This window comes from Oncorhynchus gorbuscha, linkage group LG06 (assembly GCF_021184085.1).
Source record: "Oncorhynchus gorbuscha isolate QuinsamMale2020 ecotype Even-year linkage group LG06, OgorEven_v1.0, whole genome shotgun sequence".
Classification (NCBI taxonomy): Eukaryota; Metazoa; Chordata; class Actinopteri; order Salmoniformes; family Salmonidae; genus Oncorhynchus; species Oncorhynchus gorbuscha.
Genome location: NC_060178.1, coordinates 41505367 through 41525566, shown reverse-complemented (window position 1 = coordinate 41525566; position 20200 = coordinate 41505367). Strand labels below are relative to the sequence as shown.

Here is a 20200-nt window from a genome sequence, read left to right as displayed (position 1 = left end):
CTGTCTGGTCAAACTGATCAGCTGTACAACTCAAAAACGGCTGTCGGGCGTTAAACACCAAGTGAATGTACTTAACAAATCACTCATCAGAAAATCTGGTTTCATAGTTCAGGATGCCCTAAAGCCCATTACTGTGAATGTAGACCATTATCCATCCCTTGGAGCTGCTCAGGCGCCAGTCTCAGCTTAATTTGATTCAGTGTTCATTGTGGAAAGACAATGTGATACATCTTGGTGTAATGAACCTCCAGGCCCTCTGTGATGAAGTCCTTGTTCTCAAGCTGGAAAAATCATGCAGGTCACACCTGGTCTGGTGAGAGAAGGGAGGAATGTTTAATCGGATTCATTATGACACTGCTAATAGAAAAACTTTCAGAACACAAACTGCCATACAGTGCTTTTGGAAAGTATTCCGATCCCTTGACTTTTTTGCCATTATGATACAGCCTTATTCTAAAATTTATTGAATTGTTTTTTTCCCAATCAATCTACACCCCATAATGACAAAGCAAAAACTAGTTTTTAGAATTGTTTGTAAACGTATTAAATAATAAATCTAATCTTATTTGTCACATGAGCTGAATACAACAGGTGAAATGCTTGCTTTTACAAGCCCTTTAACCACCAACTAGTTAAAATATTTACTAAATAAACTAAAGTAAAAAAACAAATTGAATCAAAAAGTAACAAGAAATGTACATAACAATAATGGGGGTATATACAGGGGGTAACGGTTAGTCAAGGTAATTTGTAAAGTGACTATGCATAGATAAAACAGAGTAGCAGCATTGTAGGGGGGGTGTAAATAGTCCGGGTGGCCATTTGAATAGTTGTTCAGCAGTCTTATGGCTTGGGGTAGAAGCTGTTAAGGAGTCTTTTGGTCCGAGGTGCTCTGGTACCGTTGTCGTGCGGTAGCAGAGAGAACAGTCTATGACTTGGGTAACTGGAGTCTATGACAATTTTTTGGGCCTTCCCCTGACACCGGCTAGTATAGAAGTCCTGGATGTCAGGAAGCTTGGCACCAGTGGTGTACTAGGCTGTACACACTACCCTCTGTAGCGCCTTACGGTCAAGTGCCGAGCAGCTGTAAAACGTTTTGAGGATCTGGGGACCATTGACAAATCTTTTCAGTCTCCTGAGGGGGAAAAGGTGTTGTCGTGCCCTTTTCACAACTGTCTTGTTGTGTTTGGACCATGATAGTTTGTTGGTGATGTGGACACCAAGGAACTTGAAACCAAACCATGAGGAGTGGCTTCCTTCTGGCCACTACCATAAAGGCCTGTTTGGTGGAGTGCTGCAGAGATGGTTGTCCTCCTGGAAGGTTTTCACATCTCCACAGTGGAGCTCTGTCAGAGTGACCATCGGGTTCTTGGTCACTTCCCTGATCAAGGCTCTTTTCACCTGATTGCTCAGTTTGGCCAAGCGGCCAGCTCTAGGAAGAGTCTTGGTGGTTCCAAACCTCTTGTGGACCTTCAATGCTGCAGAAATGTTTTGGTACCCTTCCCCAGATCTGTGCCTCGACACAATCCTGTCTCGGAGCTCAACGGACAATTCCTTCGACTTCATGGCTTGATTTTTGCTCTGACATGCACTGTCAACTATGGGTCCGTATATAGACAGGTGTATGCCTTTCCAAACCATGTCCAATCAATACATTTTTTTTTACAATCAATGTTTGTACAATCAAGTTGTACAAACATCTCAAGGATGATCAATGGAAACAAGATGCACCTGAGCTCAATTTTGAGTCTCATAGCAAATACTTATGTAAATAAATTATTTATGTTTTCGCTTTGTCATTGTGGGCAGATTGAGGATTTTTATTCCTTTAATTCATTTTAGGGTGTAAGGCTGTAACGTAACAAAATATGGAAAAAGGGAAGGGGTCGGAATACTTTCCAAATGCACTGTATTTAACCATATCAGAGGAGGCTGGTGGGAGGTATTTGAGGACAGGGTCATTGTAATTTCTGGAATAGTATAAATGGAACAAAGTCAAACCTGTGGTTTCCATATGCTTGATACTGTTCTTTTTATTCCATTCCAGCCATTACAATGAGCCAGTCCTATAGCTCCTCCCACATTTCCAGTTTCAGACTACCATTGTGCCCTCGTGATTTATTATGAACAGGCTTTCAGAATAAAATATTGAACCATCAAACTAAGTCACATACCAAACATTCTGTTTGCATTTAGTTTTGAATATCAGCAATCTGGAAGAGGTACTTCACTATAACAAACTAACAGGCTACTTGAAGTACATTTTGTTTCCTTGGTTTAATGTCCTCATAAAAAGGTATCAATTGGTGAATCTATCCCACGAACATCCCTGGTTAATAAATAGTGTGTTACTAGTAAAAGTAATGTGACTCACTGCAATTAGTCTTCTCCTTGATGCCTCCCACAGGCAGGATCTTTCTGGTCAGGGACACCTCTCCCGTCATGGCCACATTCTCTCGCACTGGCGTGTTGGTCGCCAGGGACAGCAGAGCCGCAACTATGGTGCAGCCGGCACTGGGCCCGTCCTTGGGAGTAGCACCCTGTAAACAACCATAGAAGACCTCAGTGAGTGATACAGGGAGAGAAGAGGTTAATAAGAAACGTCTTCATAATGTTGTAGTTACGTATAAAAATCAACACAGAACACCGTTCCTTTTGGTATTGCTTGTCTACAGTGGATGTTTGTGTACATTGAAGGTCCCTTTTCATATAATACTGTAATTATTACATATATTTTTTTATTTAACTAGCCAAGTTGGTTAAGAACAAATTCTTATTTACAATGACGGCCTACCGGGGAACAGTGGGTTAACTGCCTTGTTCAGGAGCAGAACGAGGGGATTCGATCCAGCAACCTTTCAGTTACTGGCCTAACGCTCTAACCACTATGCTACCTGCCGGGTACATGACATGAAGATCAGATAACATGGTCAGTACATGTGCATTGAAATATGTACAGAGGCAAAAACACCAAACTGACACAGTTTGTACGAAAGACGTGCAGATACAGGTATATACAAGATAACATTTTAAAACTGCTACAGTCTAAGGACAGTGCCATGACATCAACCCTACATCAGAGACATGGAGATGGGAGACAGAAAATAAGTCATTGTTCAGCTGCTGCTTCATGAATAAGGCCCTGGCGAAGGTACTGGCCGATCTTAGCACTCTCCATCACATCTCCAAGCTGCCCTGTGATCTCCAGGGACCCATCCCTGGGGCCATCCTTATCCTTACCCCCCCGTGTCCGTCTTAGGGGCGTCTCTATAAACAGCATAGTGCAACCTGGAGATGAGTGATGAAGGGGTGGGGGGGGGGGGCTTTAAGATCAAAACTGTGTTGGTTGTATTATTCTCTATGGATAATGCTTGTAAAACACATCTATTCCACACTGAACAAAAATATTAACGCAGCATGTAAAGTGTTGGTCCCATGTTTCATGAGCTGAAATAAAATATGTTTCATATGCACAAAAAGCTTATTTCTCTAAAATGTTGTGCTCAAATTTGTTTACATCCCTGTTAGTGAACATTTATCATTTGCCAAAATAAAGCATTCACTTGACAGGTGTGGCATATGAAGAAGCTGATTAAACGGCATGATCATTACACAGGTGCGCCTTGTGCTGGGGACAAAAGGCCACTAAAATGTGCAGTTTTGTCACACAACACAATGCCACAAATGTCTCAAGTTGAGGGAGTGTGAAATTGGCATGCTGACTGAGAATACCCATCAGAGCTGTTGCCAGAGAATTGAATGTTCATTTCTCTACCATAAGCCGCCTCTAACGTAGTCTTAGAGAATCTGGCAGCATGTCCAACCGGCCTCTCAACTACAGACCATGTGTACCCACGCTAGACCAGGACCTCCACATCTGACTTCTTCACCTGCGGGATGGTCTGAGATGAGCCACCCAGACAGCTGATGAAACTGGGTTTGTACACCTGAAGAGTTTCTGCACAAACTGTCAGAAACAGTCTCAGGGAAGTTCGTCGTCCTCACCAGGGTCTTGACCTGACTGTAGTTTGGCGTTGTAACCAAACTTCAGTGGGCTCACTTTTGATGGCCACTGGCATCCAAGGTGATAAATGTGAAAGAAATAGGTTAGATTATGTTTTACTGGTAATGGGGACATATGTAAATGCAAACAAAATAACTTTTTAGTCAGTGTGGTGTGTGTAACCTTTATTGAACTAGGCAAGTCAGTTAAGAACAAATTATTATTTACAAAGACGGCCTACCCCAGCCAAACCCGGACGACACTGGGCCAATTGTACGCCGCCCTATGGGACTCCCAATCGCGGCCGGATGTGATTCAGCCTGGATTCGAACCAGGGACTGTAGTGATGCCTCTTGCACTGAGATACAGTGCCTACAGACCGCTGCATCCATGTGTGTGTGTTAACTATTTAACTGTATTTTAATGCTTGAAATCTGCTAAAATGTGCAGTTTTGTCACACAACACAATGCCACAGATGTCACAGTCGCCAGGTGTACGGTGTTTTCCTCTGACAGATTGGTGTGGATGGCTTCCAGGTTAAGTGTGCATTGTGTCAAGAAGCAGTGCGGCTTGGTGGGGTTGTGTTTTGGAGGACGCACAGCTGTCGACCTTCGCTTCTCCAAGTCTGTACAGGAGTTGCAGCGATGGGACAAGACTAACTACCAATTGAATAATGACAAAATTGGGGAGAATTTTTTTTTTATTTTATTATTTAAAAAAATAATCTAATCTTGTAACACATTACCTCAGCGATGGCTAGTTTCTCCTGGGCCACGTATCCATACATGTTGATAATCTCCATGTGGTCTCTATGTGATGGTGTCAGTCACATTGACAGTGCAGATAAACAGAACCTGGAAAGAACACATGGACACAAACTGTTACGTTCAAGACCATGATCCATTCATTATTAGTGTTGGGCTGTAACTAAAGCCTGCACACACTGAATCCTAATGGGGGTTTGTGTGTGTGACCACATACCTTGGACAGGTACATCCTAACAGGTATGTGTGTGTGTGTGTCCACCTACATTGGACAGGACCACAGGCACATCTAGGTTGTGATCCAGAAAGTTGAAGTTCTGTTCCGGGTCCAGGAACTCCAGCCGAGCCTATCTTGTCAACCTGGAAGAATAAACAGATCGAACGGTCAATCACCTCCTTCACCAAGAATACAGTGACACAAACAATACATAACAAAATGAATGTCAATCAAATAAGAGCTGACTATGTAGCAAAAGATCTTTGAAAATAAAGTTATTATTCACCTCATCAATAAGGACCAGTCGGTTTTCTGTATTGTATAGTACTTCAAATGGTGACATAATTGTTTTATTGAGCAATGAACAGTAGCTAACCCTAGGAAGAAACCTAGAGAGGAACCAGGCTATGAGGGGTGTCCAGTCCTCTTCTGGCTGTGCCGGGTGGAGATAATAACAGAACATGGCCAAGATGTTCAAATGTTCATAAATGACCAGCATGGTCAAATAATAATACAGAAACACAGAACATTTCCCTGGGGTGAGCCTCTCAGCTGGGTCACTGCAGGAGGAAAGAGAGGAAGATGGATGAGGTAAAGGGATGACTGTCTTTTCTTGATGAGGAAATATTTGGTACAGATGATTATACATCCAAAATCGGACTGTCAATCACTGTCAGATTGTAACCATGGTGATCCCACATTGCAATTCTCTCACCAGAATGTGTTTCTTGACGTCGTCCATCCCATAATGGTCCTCCTCCAGCACCTCTTCAGCCCGTTTCAGCTCTAGGTTCTCCTCACTATTAGTTCCCCAGGGCATTGAGGTCAGCCAGTCCAGATAGTTCCGGGTCACACTGCACACAGAATCAACAGAGAGTTTAATAGAAGAGTCATGTTCATTACATACATGTTCAGAGTTTGTTTAAAATAGGACATATGTGACAAAAACATTTAATGATATTTCTCAGTGATTTTTCAAAGGTGAGGGCACTCTCTGATTCCAAAATCAATCACTAGCCCCTACCCCCATGGCACTTGCATACATCTATGAGGATAGGACAGGTGTAAGCAATATGGTGGTAAGCTCCGTTTTGCCCTCTGATAGGCCAGGTGGAATTGTCACCATATTACTTAAACCAATGCAATCCTCTCCGATATACACGTTGCTATGGGGCAGGGACAGGCTAGGGGTTGATTCAGGGTTCAGGGACTGACTTGAACTCTAAGGAGTGGTTGTCCAGCAGGCTGAGTTTGTTGAGCTCCTCATTGATGACGTCCATGATGTGCTGGGGCACAGTGCGCTCCTTCAGCCGCTCCCTAAACTTCTCCTTGATGGCGTCCTTGTCCTCCTTCTCCAGGCCCAGCTCTTTCTTAATGATCTTCAGCTGCTCCTGCAGGAGGTACTTCCCATGGGTCAGCTTGATCTTCTCCTCCACCTGAGACACAAAATAATAGTAAAGAGCCAACCTGGATATTAAGGAGATTCCGAGGGCAATCGACAAGTACCAACAGCTTTACGCTATGGAGGGACAACATACTCCATCATGGAAAGATCCGACTACCTCACAAAATAACTTTAACCCGACAAAAAAAAGAAAAAAACTGATTCATCTACAGACACGGACGATTTACTTACCGTTGAAGTAGAGACTAGTGCTCTGGCTGGAATCCATGCAACACTGGAAAGGTTGTGTGAGGAGGTAGCAAGGCTGAGGGGGAGTTAGGAGTTCAGCCAGAGTGAAATTCTCACACTCCAAAGAGAAAACAAGACACTCACAGCCAAGGTAAAAATCCACGATTCCAACATGGATTGTCTACTGAGGGAAAACAGGGTGATGAAGGAGTCGCTACTAGACAAAGTCGTAGCATGTATGAAAATCTACACTGCTCAAAAAAATAAAGGGAACACTTAAACAATACAATGTAACTCCAAGTCAATCACACTTCTGTGAAATCAAACTATCCACTTAGGAAGCAACACTGATTGACAATAACTTTCACATGCTGTTGTGCAAATGGAATAGACAACAGGTTGAAATTATAGGCAATTAGCAAGACACCCCCAATAAAGGAGTGGTTCTGCAGTTTATGACCACAGACCACTTCTCAGTTCCTATGCTTCCTGGCTGATGTTTTGGTCACTTTTGAATGCTGGCGGTGCTTTCACTCTAGTGGTAGCATGAGACGGAGTCTACAACCCACACAAGTGGCTCAGGTAGTGCAGCTCATCCAGGATGGCACATCAATGCGGGCTGTGGCAAGAAGGTTTGCTGTGTCTGTCAGCGCAGTGTCCAGAGCATGGAGGCGCTACCAGGAGACAGGCCAGTACATCAGGAAACGTGGAGGAGGCCGTAGGAGGGCAACAACCCAGCAGCAGGACTGCTACCTCCGCCTTTGTGCAAGGAGGAGCAGGAGGTGCACTGCCAGAGCCCTGCAAAATGACCTCCAGCAGGCCACAAAACAGACTCCATGAGGGTGGTATGAGGGCCCGACATCCACAGGTGGGGGTTGTGCTTACAGCCCACCACCGTGCAGGACGTTTGGCTTTTGCCAGAGAACACCAAGATTGGCAAATTCGCCACTGTGCTCTTCACAGATGAAAGCAGGTTCACACTGAGCATGTGACAGACATCTCATCAGGAGCATGCCCAGGCATTGTAGGGAGGTCATACAGGCACGTGGATGCCACACACACTACTGAGACTAATTTTTACTTGTTTTAAGGACGTTACATCAAAGTTGGATCCACCTGTAGTGTGGTTTTCCACTTTAATTTTGAGTGTCACTCCAAATCCAGACCTCCATGGGTTGATAAATTTGATTTCCATTGATCAGTTGTGTGATTTTGTTGTCAGCACATTCAACTATGTAAAGAAAAAAGTATTTAATAAGAATATTTCATTCATTCAGATCTAGGATGTGTTATTTTAGTGTTCCCTTTATTTTTTTGAGCAGTGTATATCTTTACAACAATCAAGGGGAAGATATCAGAAAAGGGACTTTGGGGATGGAGAAAAAGGCACAAAATTCTTACTGAATCTCCAATACAGGAATGCAAACAAAAATAATTTGCAGAAACTCGTTACTGAAGACGGAGTGATCTATGATTCTCAGAATTATATTTTAAAAGAGGAAGCTAATTATTTTAGGCAGATGTTCTCTTTTCTGTCTCATCCTCTCCCACCGAATGAAATTATGGTAAGGAATTCTTTCCAAATAATATTTTAAAAAATGGAAAATTAACAAGTGTACAGATGATCAGTGCGAAGGCCAAATTACAGAGGAAGAACTTTTTGAGGCTATTAAATCCTTTCAGTCTGGAAAAAACCCAGGGCTTGATGGCATACCAGTAGAGATATATCAAGTATTTTTTATATACTAAAAGCTCCATTGTTAGATTGTTTTAACTACTCCTATATAAATGGTTGTCTGTCAGGTACTCAGCAGGAAGTTCTGAATTCTCTACTATTAAAACAACACCCAGATGACAAATATAAAGACCCAGTCTATCTAAAAAAAACTGGAGGCCCCTTACACTTCAATGTTGTGATGCAAAAATACTAGTGAAATTCATAGCACTCAGAATTAAAAGTTTTTTTACCAGGTATTGTTCATCCTGTTTTTTACATAGACGATACATTGGAGATAATATACGACAACTACTAGAAATAATAGAACATCATGAAACATAAGAAGCCAGGAATAGTATTTATAGCGGATTTTGAAAAGGCATTTGATAAAGTAAGACTGGATTTTATTTATAAATGTCTGGATTTTTTTGGTCAATTTCAGTAATTGAGTGGCAGGGTAGCCTAGTGGTTAGAGTGTTGGATTTGTAACCAAAAGGTTGCAAGATCAAATCCCCGAGCTGACAAGGTACAAAACTGTCGTTCTGCCCCTGAACAAGGCAGTTAACCCACTATTCCTAGGCCATCATTGAAAATAAGATTTGTTCTTAATTACTACATTAAGCTAGATCTCATCCAGATCATGGCATTTGTTGTTCTTTATGATAGCCACATTACCACTCAATTTGCATTTCCTTTTGGGGGTAAATATATTGATAAAAGTCACCTTGTCCTAGAGCGATTTATCAAAATGTCATGCCAGCGTAAGCCTACATGGAACATAGACCTTATTTTTAAGTGTTTCTAAAAAATAAATTAAACTATTGGAAAAAGAATGGTGGAAAAACTGTTGGAATCCTTTCCCGTTTGACTTCTAGGTTGTACTGGTATTATCACTCGTGTGGTACTGGTGCCGCATTCAAAACAACTGGGAACTCGGAAACATACGAGGTCAAATCATGACATCAATTGATCTTCAGGTCGGAAAGTCAGAGCTCTTGAAAGAGGGCTGAGTTCCAGAGTTGGAATTCCGAGTTGGATGACCATTCAAAACGATTTTTCCCAGTCGGAGGTCGTTTATTGCCGAGTTCCCCGCTGTTTTGAATGCGGCATCTATAGTTGACGCTCATGCCAGAGCGCTTTTGTAAAAAGGTGGTGGAGATTTCCAACTGTCGTAATCAAACACTCGCGGAAGAAGGTCATGCGCCATAGAATACTCGAGATTCAATTTACATGAGCATGCTGGGTGTTTCTATGCAGTCATCTAAAAACGGGTCGAATTTGTCGAGAAACCACACCAATATGTTTACAACGGGGACCGTGCGATCTTTCCTTAGCGAGACATCTAACTCGCCTGGTGACAAAAGGGTCTTATTCTGCAAACAGTAACGTGAAAACATGCTGCGGTCGCTTTGGTAAAGTTGTCTCATCAATGACAGGAGCCGGGAGGCTAGCGAAACTCAACCAATGGACCAGGATTACAGGTTTCTTTGCCGGGGAAAGAAAGATTTTGGGCTGCGGGGCTTCAGCCAGTTACAACCATATAAGATTGTTTGGCAACGAAGCAGCAGCGTTGGCTTCTCGGGGGAAGACCGCTCGGAGAGCAGCGGGTCGGGGGGGAAACCGTACAACTCGCCCTAGATGACAGCTCTCACTCCCATGCTGATGCCTGAAATGTTCCCCAACGTGCCACTGATCGCCGTCACTAGGAACCTGGTTTTCCCAACGTTCATCAAGATTATCGAGGTAAGCAGCGCAGTCTGTATTCACTCTGTGTTGTAGAAATAGGCGGAGTTTAGACACAATTTAGACTTTGTGGCTGTGGTAACTAGTGACGACTCTACCAAGGACATGTCTGGATTTAGAAAAGTCACTTCTTTTGAATGACTGGTGTCTCTGCCAGTGTGTCAACTTAACTTGTAGTGCCTCCAATATAAGTCATAAATTCAATTGCATCACATTCAACACTATCACTGGTCAGCATTCTGATTTCATCATCCAACTGTGGATCATTGTTTTAATCAACACAGTTTTTGGAGTTGTCTTCCACCTTTTTGGGGAATCAAAAATACAATACTAAAGTTAGGCTACTGTATGATCTTTCATAAAATGTTTGACTCTATCCTAACAATGTATCTGGCTGTGTTAAAAAAAGCTATTGATGATTGTTGTTAAAGTATGCTAATCATTAAGCATGGTGAGTGATGTGTTTGTAGGTGAATAACAAACAGCTTATGGATCTTCTGAGGAGGAAAGGCCAACTGGCCCAACCATACGCTGGAGTGTTCCTGAAGAAAAATGACGTGTAAGATAATTATTCTACTCTACTTATTCTACATAATGTTTTCTCTCAGTTAACCTCTCGCTCGCTCTTTCTCTATCTTGGGTTCTTCAGTAATGACTGATGTGGTGGAGAGTCGTCTAGATGCCATCTACAACACAGGAACCTTTGTACAGATCCATGAGATGCAGGACCTTGGTGACAAGCTGAGGATGATAGTCATGGGCCATCAAAGGTATGGATAAAAAAAATATTGAAAAACTTAACATGTTACCTTTTTCTATTTCATCTGTACAGTATAGAGTCTTTCAGTACTCATTTGAAACGCATGCACCTGTGGCTAATACAAGTCATTTAATGACTGAAAGCAAGGCTCAGGAATTTTCATGTAATAAAATAAATACTCCTTTCTCTGGTAGAATCTGCATCATCAAGCAGATGGAGGTGGAGCCGGATGAGCCTGCCACTGCTGCCTCTGAGCCTGCGTCTGACACTGAACCAGGGAGCCAGCCCTAGGCCCCACACCGGAAGGCCAAGAGATAAGAGCGTAAAGAGCCAGCCACCCTGGCTAAAACCATGGATGAGAAGGAGCAGACCTGATCGTAGAGTCACTCTCTCTGCCCTCCAAGGATATCCTTATGGCTTATCTCTCCTGGCTCTGTTCCAATATATTCTCACAAGTACACCACCTAGATACAGTGGTTGCTCCACTAAAAGTTTTGCGATTATGCTGCGGTACTTAGAGGTAATCTGTGGTTTAGTACAGTACCCTGCCTCACTACATTGCTCCAGACCAGCGCAAGGGGGAGTTGGAGCACTGATTATGCTTTTGGGTCCTACTGTGTCTCTAACTGATGATGAATGGGTGACATAAACCTAAATAGAAACTGATAAATGTGCACGACTTTAGTATTACCTACTAAAACTGTTGTTACACTAAGGTTTTTATTATTTTATTTTGTTAGGATTATTTTGCTCTTACTGTAGTACTGTAGCCCACTCCCGACCAGTCACGCTGTACAGAGCATGAGTGGCACAACGGTCTAAGATACTACATAGCAATGGAAGCTGTGTTGCTACAAATGCTGGTTCAATACCCATGCCGGCCTCGACTGAGAGACCAATAAGGAGATTGTAGGTTTTTGGTTTCTCTCCCTCTAAAAACAGAAATAAATCATTCTAAATAACAAACTGGCATTATTTACAAATTAGTAACAATGTCTCATCCCATGTTCAAGAATGGCCTTTTTCTCGCTCATTTTACATTATTTGAAAAAAAAATCTCAAAAATATTGTATTACAAACTTTTGATGATTCCAGGTCGCACAGCAAAATATTTAGGAGTACGACCAGAATAGTCAACCTGGGTGACCTAAACATTGACAGGTTTTCATCAAGCTGTCCATTCAAGAAAAAGCTTTAAACTGTTACCAGTGCCTGCAGTCTGGTTCAGTCAATCAGTCAACCTACCAGGGTATATACAAACAGCACAGCGAAGAATTTAATCACATCTTTACTAAAGTTTTAAAGCAGTATCCACACCCATCAGATGTAGTGATCGTAATACACTACATGGGCAAAAATGTGGACACCTGCTCGTTGAACATCACATTCCAATATTATGGGCATTAACTTCTGAGAACTACCCCTCCCGGATCCGGGAGAATTGTCATCAACTACACTAATTAGCATAACGCAACAGACAAATCTTACTAGAAAATATTCATATTCATGAAATCACAAGTGAAATATAGTGAAGCACAGCTTAGCCTTTTGTTAATCACCCTGTCATCTCAGATATTGAAATTATGCTTTACAGACAAAGCAAGACAAGCATTTGTGTAAGTTTATCGATAGCCTAGCATAGCATTATTTCCAGCTAGCAGCAGGCAGCTTGGTCACGAAAATCAGAAAAGCAATCAAATTAAATTGTTTACCTTTGATGAGCTTCGGATGTTTTCACTCACGAGACTCCCAGTTAGACAGCAAATGTTCATTTTGTTCCATAAAGATTATATTTATAGCCAAAATACCTCCGTTTGTTCTTCACGTTTGTTGAGAAATCCACCGGAAATTGCGGTCATGACAATGCCGAATTAGATCCATAATATCGACAGAAACATGGTAAAAGTTTTTTATAATCAATCCTCAAGGTGTTTTTCAAATATCTATTCAATAATATATCATCCGGGACAATTGGCTTCTTAGTAGGAGCGAGAGGAGCAATGGCCGCCTTTGTCTATTATGCACAAATCACTCAGAGCCACCAGCTGACCACTGACGCAATGTTGTCGTTCACACTCATTTTTCAAAATAAAAGCCTGAAACTATGTCTTGTGACTGTGGACACATTAGGGAAGCCATAGAAAAAGGAATCTGGTTGATATCCCTTTCAATGCTCAATAGGGAGGCATAGGAACGCAGAGGTTTCAAAATAAGAGTTACTTCCTGATTGGATTTTTCTCAGGCTTTCGCCTGCAATATCAGTTCTGTTATACTCACAGACAATATTTTTACAGGTTTGGAAACTTTAGAGTGTTTTCTATCCTAAGCTGTCAATTATATGCATATTCTAGCATCTTGTCCTGAGAAATAGCCCGTTTAGATTGGGAACGTTATTTTTCCAAAAATGAAAATACTGCCCCCTAGTCTCAAGAGGTTAATTAATATGGAGTTGATCTCCCCCTTCGCTGATATAACAGCCTCCGCTCTTCTGAGAAGGCTTTCCACTAGATATTGGAACAGAGATGTTGGAACATTGCTTGCTTCAGCCACAAGGGCATTAGTGAGGTCAGGCACTGATGTTGGGTGATTAGGCGTGGCTCGCAGTCGGAGCTCCAATTCATCCCAACGGTGTTCGATGGGGTCGAGGTCAGGGCTCTGTGCAGGCCTATCAAGTTCTTCCACGTGGATCTCGACAAACCATTTCTGTATGGACCTCATTTTGTGCACGGGGGCATTGTCATGCTGAAACAGGAAAGGGCCTTCCCAAACTGTTGCCACAAAGTTGGAAGCACAGAATCGTCTAGAATGTTGTTGTATGCTGTAGCGTTTATATTTCCCTTTACTGGAACTAAGAAGCCTAGCCCGAACCATGAAACATGGCCCCAGAGCATTATTCCTCCTACTTTAAACATTACAGTTGGCAATATGCATTGGGGCAGGTAGCGTTTGTCCGTCGGAATGCCAGATGGTGAAGCGGGATTCATCACTCCAGATAACGCATTTCCACTGCTCCAGAGTCCATTTGCTGTGGAGCTTTACACCACCAGCCGATGCTTGGCATTGTGCATGGGGATCTTAGGCTTGTGTGCGGCTGCTTGGCCATGGAAACCCAGACGAGCAGTTCTCGTGCTGACGTTGCTTCCAGAGGCAGTTTGGAACTCAGTAGTGAGTGTTGCAACTGAAGACAGATAATTTTTTGCACTACAAGCTTCAGAACTAGGCGTTCCTGTTCGCGGCTAAGCCGTTATTGCTCCTAGACATTTCCACTTCTTAATAACAGCACTTACATTTGACCGTGGCATCTCTAGCAGGGCAGAAATTTGACGAACTGACTTGTTGGGAAGGTGTTATCCTATGACGGTGCCACGTTGAAAGTCACTGTGCTCATCGGTATGGGCCATTCTACTGCCAATGTTTGTCTATGGGGATTCTGTGGCTTTGTGCTCAATTTTATACACCTGTCAGCAACGGGTGTGGCTGAAATAACCGATTCTAATAATATGAATGCTTGTGGAAAGCTTTCCCAGACGAGTGAAGGCTGTTTTAGCAGCAAAGGGGGACCAATTCCATATTAATGCCCATGATTTAGGAATTAAATGTTCGACAACCATGTGACCACGTACTTTTGGTGATGTAGTGTAGCTTGTTCTAGTTACTCATAAGCATACACCCATTAAGAAATTGACTGTATAAACAGCTAAATCCCCATGGATTGATGAGGATTTGAAAAATGTTATGGTTGAGAGGGGCGAGGCAATGGGAATGGCAAATAAGTCTGGCTGCACAGCCGATTGGCAAATGTACTATAACTTGAGAAGTCATGTGACTAGACTAAAATGAAAGAATAAGTAACGGTACTATGAAACAAAGATAAATTACATAATGGATGATAGTAAAAAGCTTTGAAGCAACTTAAATTAAATTTTGGGCAAAAAGGCAAACTCGTCTCCATCCTTCATTGGAACAGATTACTTATTCTTCACAAAAACCTTTGATATTGCCAACTACTTTAATTACTTTTTCATTGGCAACATTAGTACATTTACATGCCAGCAACAACCTTTAAACTATCCCTGCATAACAGACCAAAATATGAAAGACAAGCTTTGTAATTTTGAATTCCATAAAGTGAGTGTGGAAGAGGTGAAAAGATATATATCAATAATGACTCACCACCTGGTACTAATAATTTGAATGAAAAATGACAGGATGGTAGTGGACTATCTTGGCACACCTATTTGTCATCTCTTCAATCTAAGCCTACAGGAAAGTGTGTTCTTCAAGCCTGGAGGGAAGCTAAAGTTATACCGTTACCCAAGAAGCAGCCTTTACTGGTTCAAACAGCCAACAAATCAGCCTTGTATTTGACCAGATACAATGCTGTTTCACAGTAAACAAATTAACAACTGACTTTCAGCACGCTTATAGGGTAGGGAACTCAACATGGATGGCATTAACAGAAATGACTGATGATTGGCTAAAATAAATTGATGATACGATTATTGTGGGAGCTGTTAGACTTCATTGTAGCTTTTGGCATTATTGATCATAGTCTGCTGCTGAAAAAACATGTGTGTTATGGCTTTACATGTACTGGCTTAAGCAGGGGGACACGTCTGGCACTGTAGGATTTGAGTCCCTGGCGGCGTAGTGTTTTACTGATGGTAGGCTTTGTTACTTTGGTCCCAGCTCTCTGCAGGTCATTCACTAGGTCCCCCCGTGTGGTTCTGGGATTTTTGCTCACTGTTCTTGTGATCATTTTGACCCCACGGGGTGAGATCTTGCGTGGAGCCCCAGATCGAGGGAGATTATCAGTGGTCTTGTATGTCTTCCATTTCCTAATAATTGCTCCCACAGTGGATTTCTTCAAACCAAGCTGCTTACCTATTGCAGATTCAGTCTTCGCAGCCTGGTGCAGGTTTACAATTTTGTTTCTGGTGTCCTTTGACAGCTCTTTGGTCTTGGCCATAGTGGAGTTTGGAATGTGGCTGTTTGAGGTTGTGGACAGGTGTCTTTTAAACTGATAGCAAGTTCAAACAGGTGCCATTAATACAGGTAACGAGTGGAGGACAGAGGAGCCTCTTAAAGAGGAAGTTACAGGTCTGTGTGAGCCAGAAATTTGCTTGTTTGTAGGTGACCAAATACTTATTTTCCAGCATAATTTGCAAATAAATTCATTAAAAATCCTACAATGTGATTTTCTGGATTTTTTTTCTCATTTTGTCTGTCATAGTTGAAGTGTACCTATGATGAAAATTACAGGCCTCTCTCATCTTTTTAAGTGGGAGAACTTGCACAATTGGTGGCCGACTAAATACTTTTTTGCTCCACTGTATGTGGTGTCAAACTGAAGCTGTATAGAAAGTGATCTCTGAGTCTGGGACCGGCAGTTGCTCCACGGACCAGCTCAGCTTGTTACTTTGTAATAAAGTCTATATTGAATTCACATGCTCTGGTGTCTAAGAGATATTTTTAAGAAATACTTCCACGACAATGACGGCGGATGAATGACACGACAATGGGCCTCTGGATTTCATCACGGTATCTCTGTGCATTCAAATTGCCATAGATAAAATGCAATTGTGTGCGATGTCCATAGCTTATGCCTGCCCATAACATAGCCCCAACGCCACCATGGGGCTACTCTGTTCACAACGTTGACATCAGCAAACCGCTCACCCACACAACGCCATACACCCTGTCTGTCATCTGCCCGGTACAGTTGAAACTGTGGTTCATCCGTGAAGAGTACACTTCTCCAGCATGGGAGTAGCCATCGAAGTTGACTGCAAACTGCAGTCAGGTCAAGACCCTGGTGAGGACAACGAGCATGCAGATGAGCTTCCCTTTGTTTGTGCAGATGTCCGGATGGCTGGTTTCAGACCAACCCGCAGGTGAAGAAACTGGTTGTGCAAGTCCTAGGCTGGCGTGGTTACACATGGTCTGCAGTTCTGAGGCCAGTTGATGTACTGCCAAATTCTCTAAAATGACGTTGGAGGCGGCTTATGGTAGAGAAATTAACATAACATGATCTGGCAACAGCTCTGGTGGACATTCCTGTAGTCATTATGCCAATTGCAGACTCCCTCAAAACTTGAGGATTGTGTTGTGAGACAACTGCAAATTTTAGAGTGGCCTTGTATTGTCCCTAGCACAAAGTGCACCTGTGTAATGATCATACTGTTTAATCAGCTTCCTGATATGCCACACCTGTCAGGTGGATGGATTATCTTGGCAAAGGAGAAATGCTCACTGACACGGATGTGAACAAATTTGTGCACAACATTTTAGAGAAATAAGCTTTTTGTGAGTATGGAACATTTCTGGGATCTTTTATTTCAGCTCATGAAACTTGGAACAGGTTACATTTATATTTTTGTTCAGTGTACATAGACCGGCACAGTGGATGAGTCATTATACCCATGAAACCAGCGGTAAAACCTCTGCAAAACCTCAGCAGAGAAGACCTCAGCAAGTCTACAAATTCCTGCACGTCATCTCGAGCCGACACTGTCAGCTACAGTTCACCAGAGTTATCAGAGACCTTTGTGCCCAGAGAAGTTCTGTGCCCAATCCATTAATTCGCATCCCTTTTCTCCCTTTTCTTTTTCAGCCCAGTTGCCTCCCAGATCGGTTGGGGGGGTGAGGGCAGGTCGGCCAGCGACTTCTGGCTACCCCCGTGGAGCGGCAGGCACATCAATACACTAGAGCTGCGAGTTGTTCTGCTGGCCCTGCGGTCTTTCCTTCCACATCTGAAGGGAAGACATGTCCTGGTGAGAACGGACAACACCACAGTGGTGGCTTACATAAACCATCAGGGTGGACTGAGGTCCCATCATCTCCATCTTATGGCACAGGAGCTCCTTCTCTGGGCATGGTTGCCAAGAAAGCGATTTGTTTTGCTAGATTATTAAAATGTGACGCAGCATTTGTGTGTTGGAGTAACTTTTAATTCTTATTTGACCTATTGTTTCTATCATACGCCATTGTATTCAATGGGGGCTCAGTGCGGTACCATTCTGCTCATCTGATGAAGGTGCACATAGATCAGATTCAAACTTTGAAAACCGAGATCGAGTCATTGAAGGCAGACCAACAGAAAGAGAAACATTATCTGAGGGCAGAGATACAGGTGACAGCTGATGCATTGGTCCAGAGCCAGACGGCATTGGCGGAGAGTCAGGGGGAGAATGACGCTTTGAAGAGGGAACAAGAGGTACAAGATGGAGTCGACAATCCATGCCAGTCACATACCTGGCGGGTTCATGAGGTCGTCTGTTCACCCAGACATTTCCATTCCTCTTCTGACAACAGAACTTGACCAACTGCTCAACAGGCACAGCAAGGGCCGTCCGGACCGTTATGCTGTTCTGCTATAGCCAAATGCAGCTGGCTTACATCTTCAAAATGCTTTATTATCCAAATGTAAAATAATATACTGTACAGTACTGTATTTATTCATCAGCATCTTCATGCTTTCCTGAATAAAATAATGATAAAAATACTTTTTCAAAATGCCGATGTTTATTTAGTTATGGATCCATAACGAATTACTATGGGAATAAATATCACTGAATTACAGAAATATTGGAAGAAAGTTGTCTAATGAAGGTAAACAAATTGTTGCTTTACCGGAAAATACTATTTTAAACACACATGGTCACATTGTACAGCGGCATTATGGCTATTAGTTTGTAGCTGAACAATATACTTTCCTAGAAGGAGGATAGGGGGAGAATGCTATCGTCAAATGTATTTCTTAGTTGGCTGTATCACAACCGGCCGTGATTGGTTGCAATTTCAGTTTAATCCACCAAAGACAAACAAATAATCCAAAGACAAAACAAATAATAGAACAAAAAGTATTATTATGTATCACATCCGACCATGATTGGGAGTCCCATAGGGCGGCGCACGATTGGCCCAGCATTTCTCTCCCTCTAAAAACAGAAATAAATGTTTTGGCCTTTACAAATATTATTTTGGCCTTTATTTAGATTACAATCGCTAACTTTCATCTTTTACAAAACAAAATAACCTCAAAAATATAATTATATATATTATCAAGTTGATGGCACAGTCACAGCCCGGCACCTACATAAAGCTAAGTGACTCACTCATTCATGACATTGGATCAAAATAAATAAGTATGGGATGATCAGGTATGATCCTGTTTTCTTTGTTCCTTTGTAATTTATGTAGTTTTCACTCAGTCATATTCACACACACAGATTCACGCATCCCTGCACTTTACATACACCCTACATTATGATACTTTCACACCTCATTCCTTTTTCTTTGTTTAAAGTTAATCGTTTTTGGTTTATAATAAATAACCTTTTGATTGGCCTATACCTGTTCGTGTCCCCTCATTTTTGCCACAGGCTATGAGCCGGCCTGTGACACTACTTAGTTTATGACTAAGATACATTGCTCGTCCAAATATTTATATATTCTTAATTCCATTCCTTTACTTTAGATTTGTGTGTATTGTTGTGAAATTGTTAGATATTACTGCACTGTTGGAGCTAGAAACACAAGCATTTCGTTACACCTGCAATAACATCTGCTAAACACATGTATGTGACAAATACATTTGATTTCATTTGATCCAGTCGTGTAAGACCACTGGAACTCGGTCTGTGACATGTTTGAGAGGTTGGTGGAGCAGTGGTGGGCAGTGACAGACGTGCTGTCCAACCGGACTGTCACCAAGCTGCATGAGACCAGGACTCTCGAGCTCCCAGAAAACCACTGGGAAATAATGACAGAGATCAAGTATGTCTTGGCAACCCTAAAATGAGCAACCACCGCCATGTCATCTGAAAGGTTTCTCCTCTGCAGAAAGGATGACAGTCCCTCGGAAAACACATGCAGGTATTAATGTATATTAAAATGAGGCTATATTGTATGTAGGTTAATACAGTGTTATTAAAATTAGCGTATATTGTAGGATAATAGTAGCCAAATGTTGTTTCAGTCATTGTCTTATTAAGAGTATTAGAATAAACAAAACCATTCATTTTTTTTGCATATTTATGAAAAATCTTTTTGAGGAATAGGATATGCAAAATGGTATAATATTTATTTCAAAATGCCTTTAATATCAAATTTAAATAAATGTTTTAATTTAGAAAATGAAATTAAAAGGTTTTAACATTTGGCTGCTTCTCAATGAAAACGTCTGTTCCTCGTATGCATGCAATTCACACAGGAGTAGGTTATCAGGGGAAACATGATTTTATTTAGTCAAGTTAATCTGCCAGGGTGCTAAAAAGGAGTAAAAATGTGCATTTGAATTTACGAAATGTCTGATCAATTTTATTCAAATCGTCTAAGAAAATTCTCTCTCAATACAACAA

General features: G+C 41.9%; 1 protein-coding gene and 1 pseudogene across 1 annotated transcript; one reads left to right on the top strand and one right to left on the bottom strand.

The window, feature by feature from the left end:
• Positions 1-203: 203 nt before the first annotated feature.
• LOC124038683 lies at positions 204-10065 on the bottom strand (annotated as a pseudogene).
• Positions 9528-12341, top strand: LOC124037143 (lon protease homolog, mitochondrial-like). The gene is made up of 4 exons (XM_046351803.1): positions 9528-10078; positions 10549-10637; positions 10728-10848; positions 11033-12341. Exons 2-4 carry the CDS (start codon positions 10631-10633, stop codon positions 11127-11129), a joined length of 225 nt encoding a protein of 74 aa, XP_046207759.1. The 5' UTR covers positions 9528-10078; positions 10549-10630; the 3' UTR covers positions 11130-12341.
• The last annotated feature ends 7859 nt before the right edge of the window (positions 12342-20200 follow it).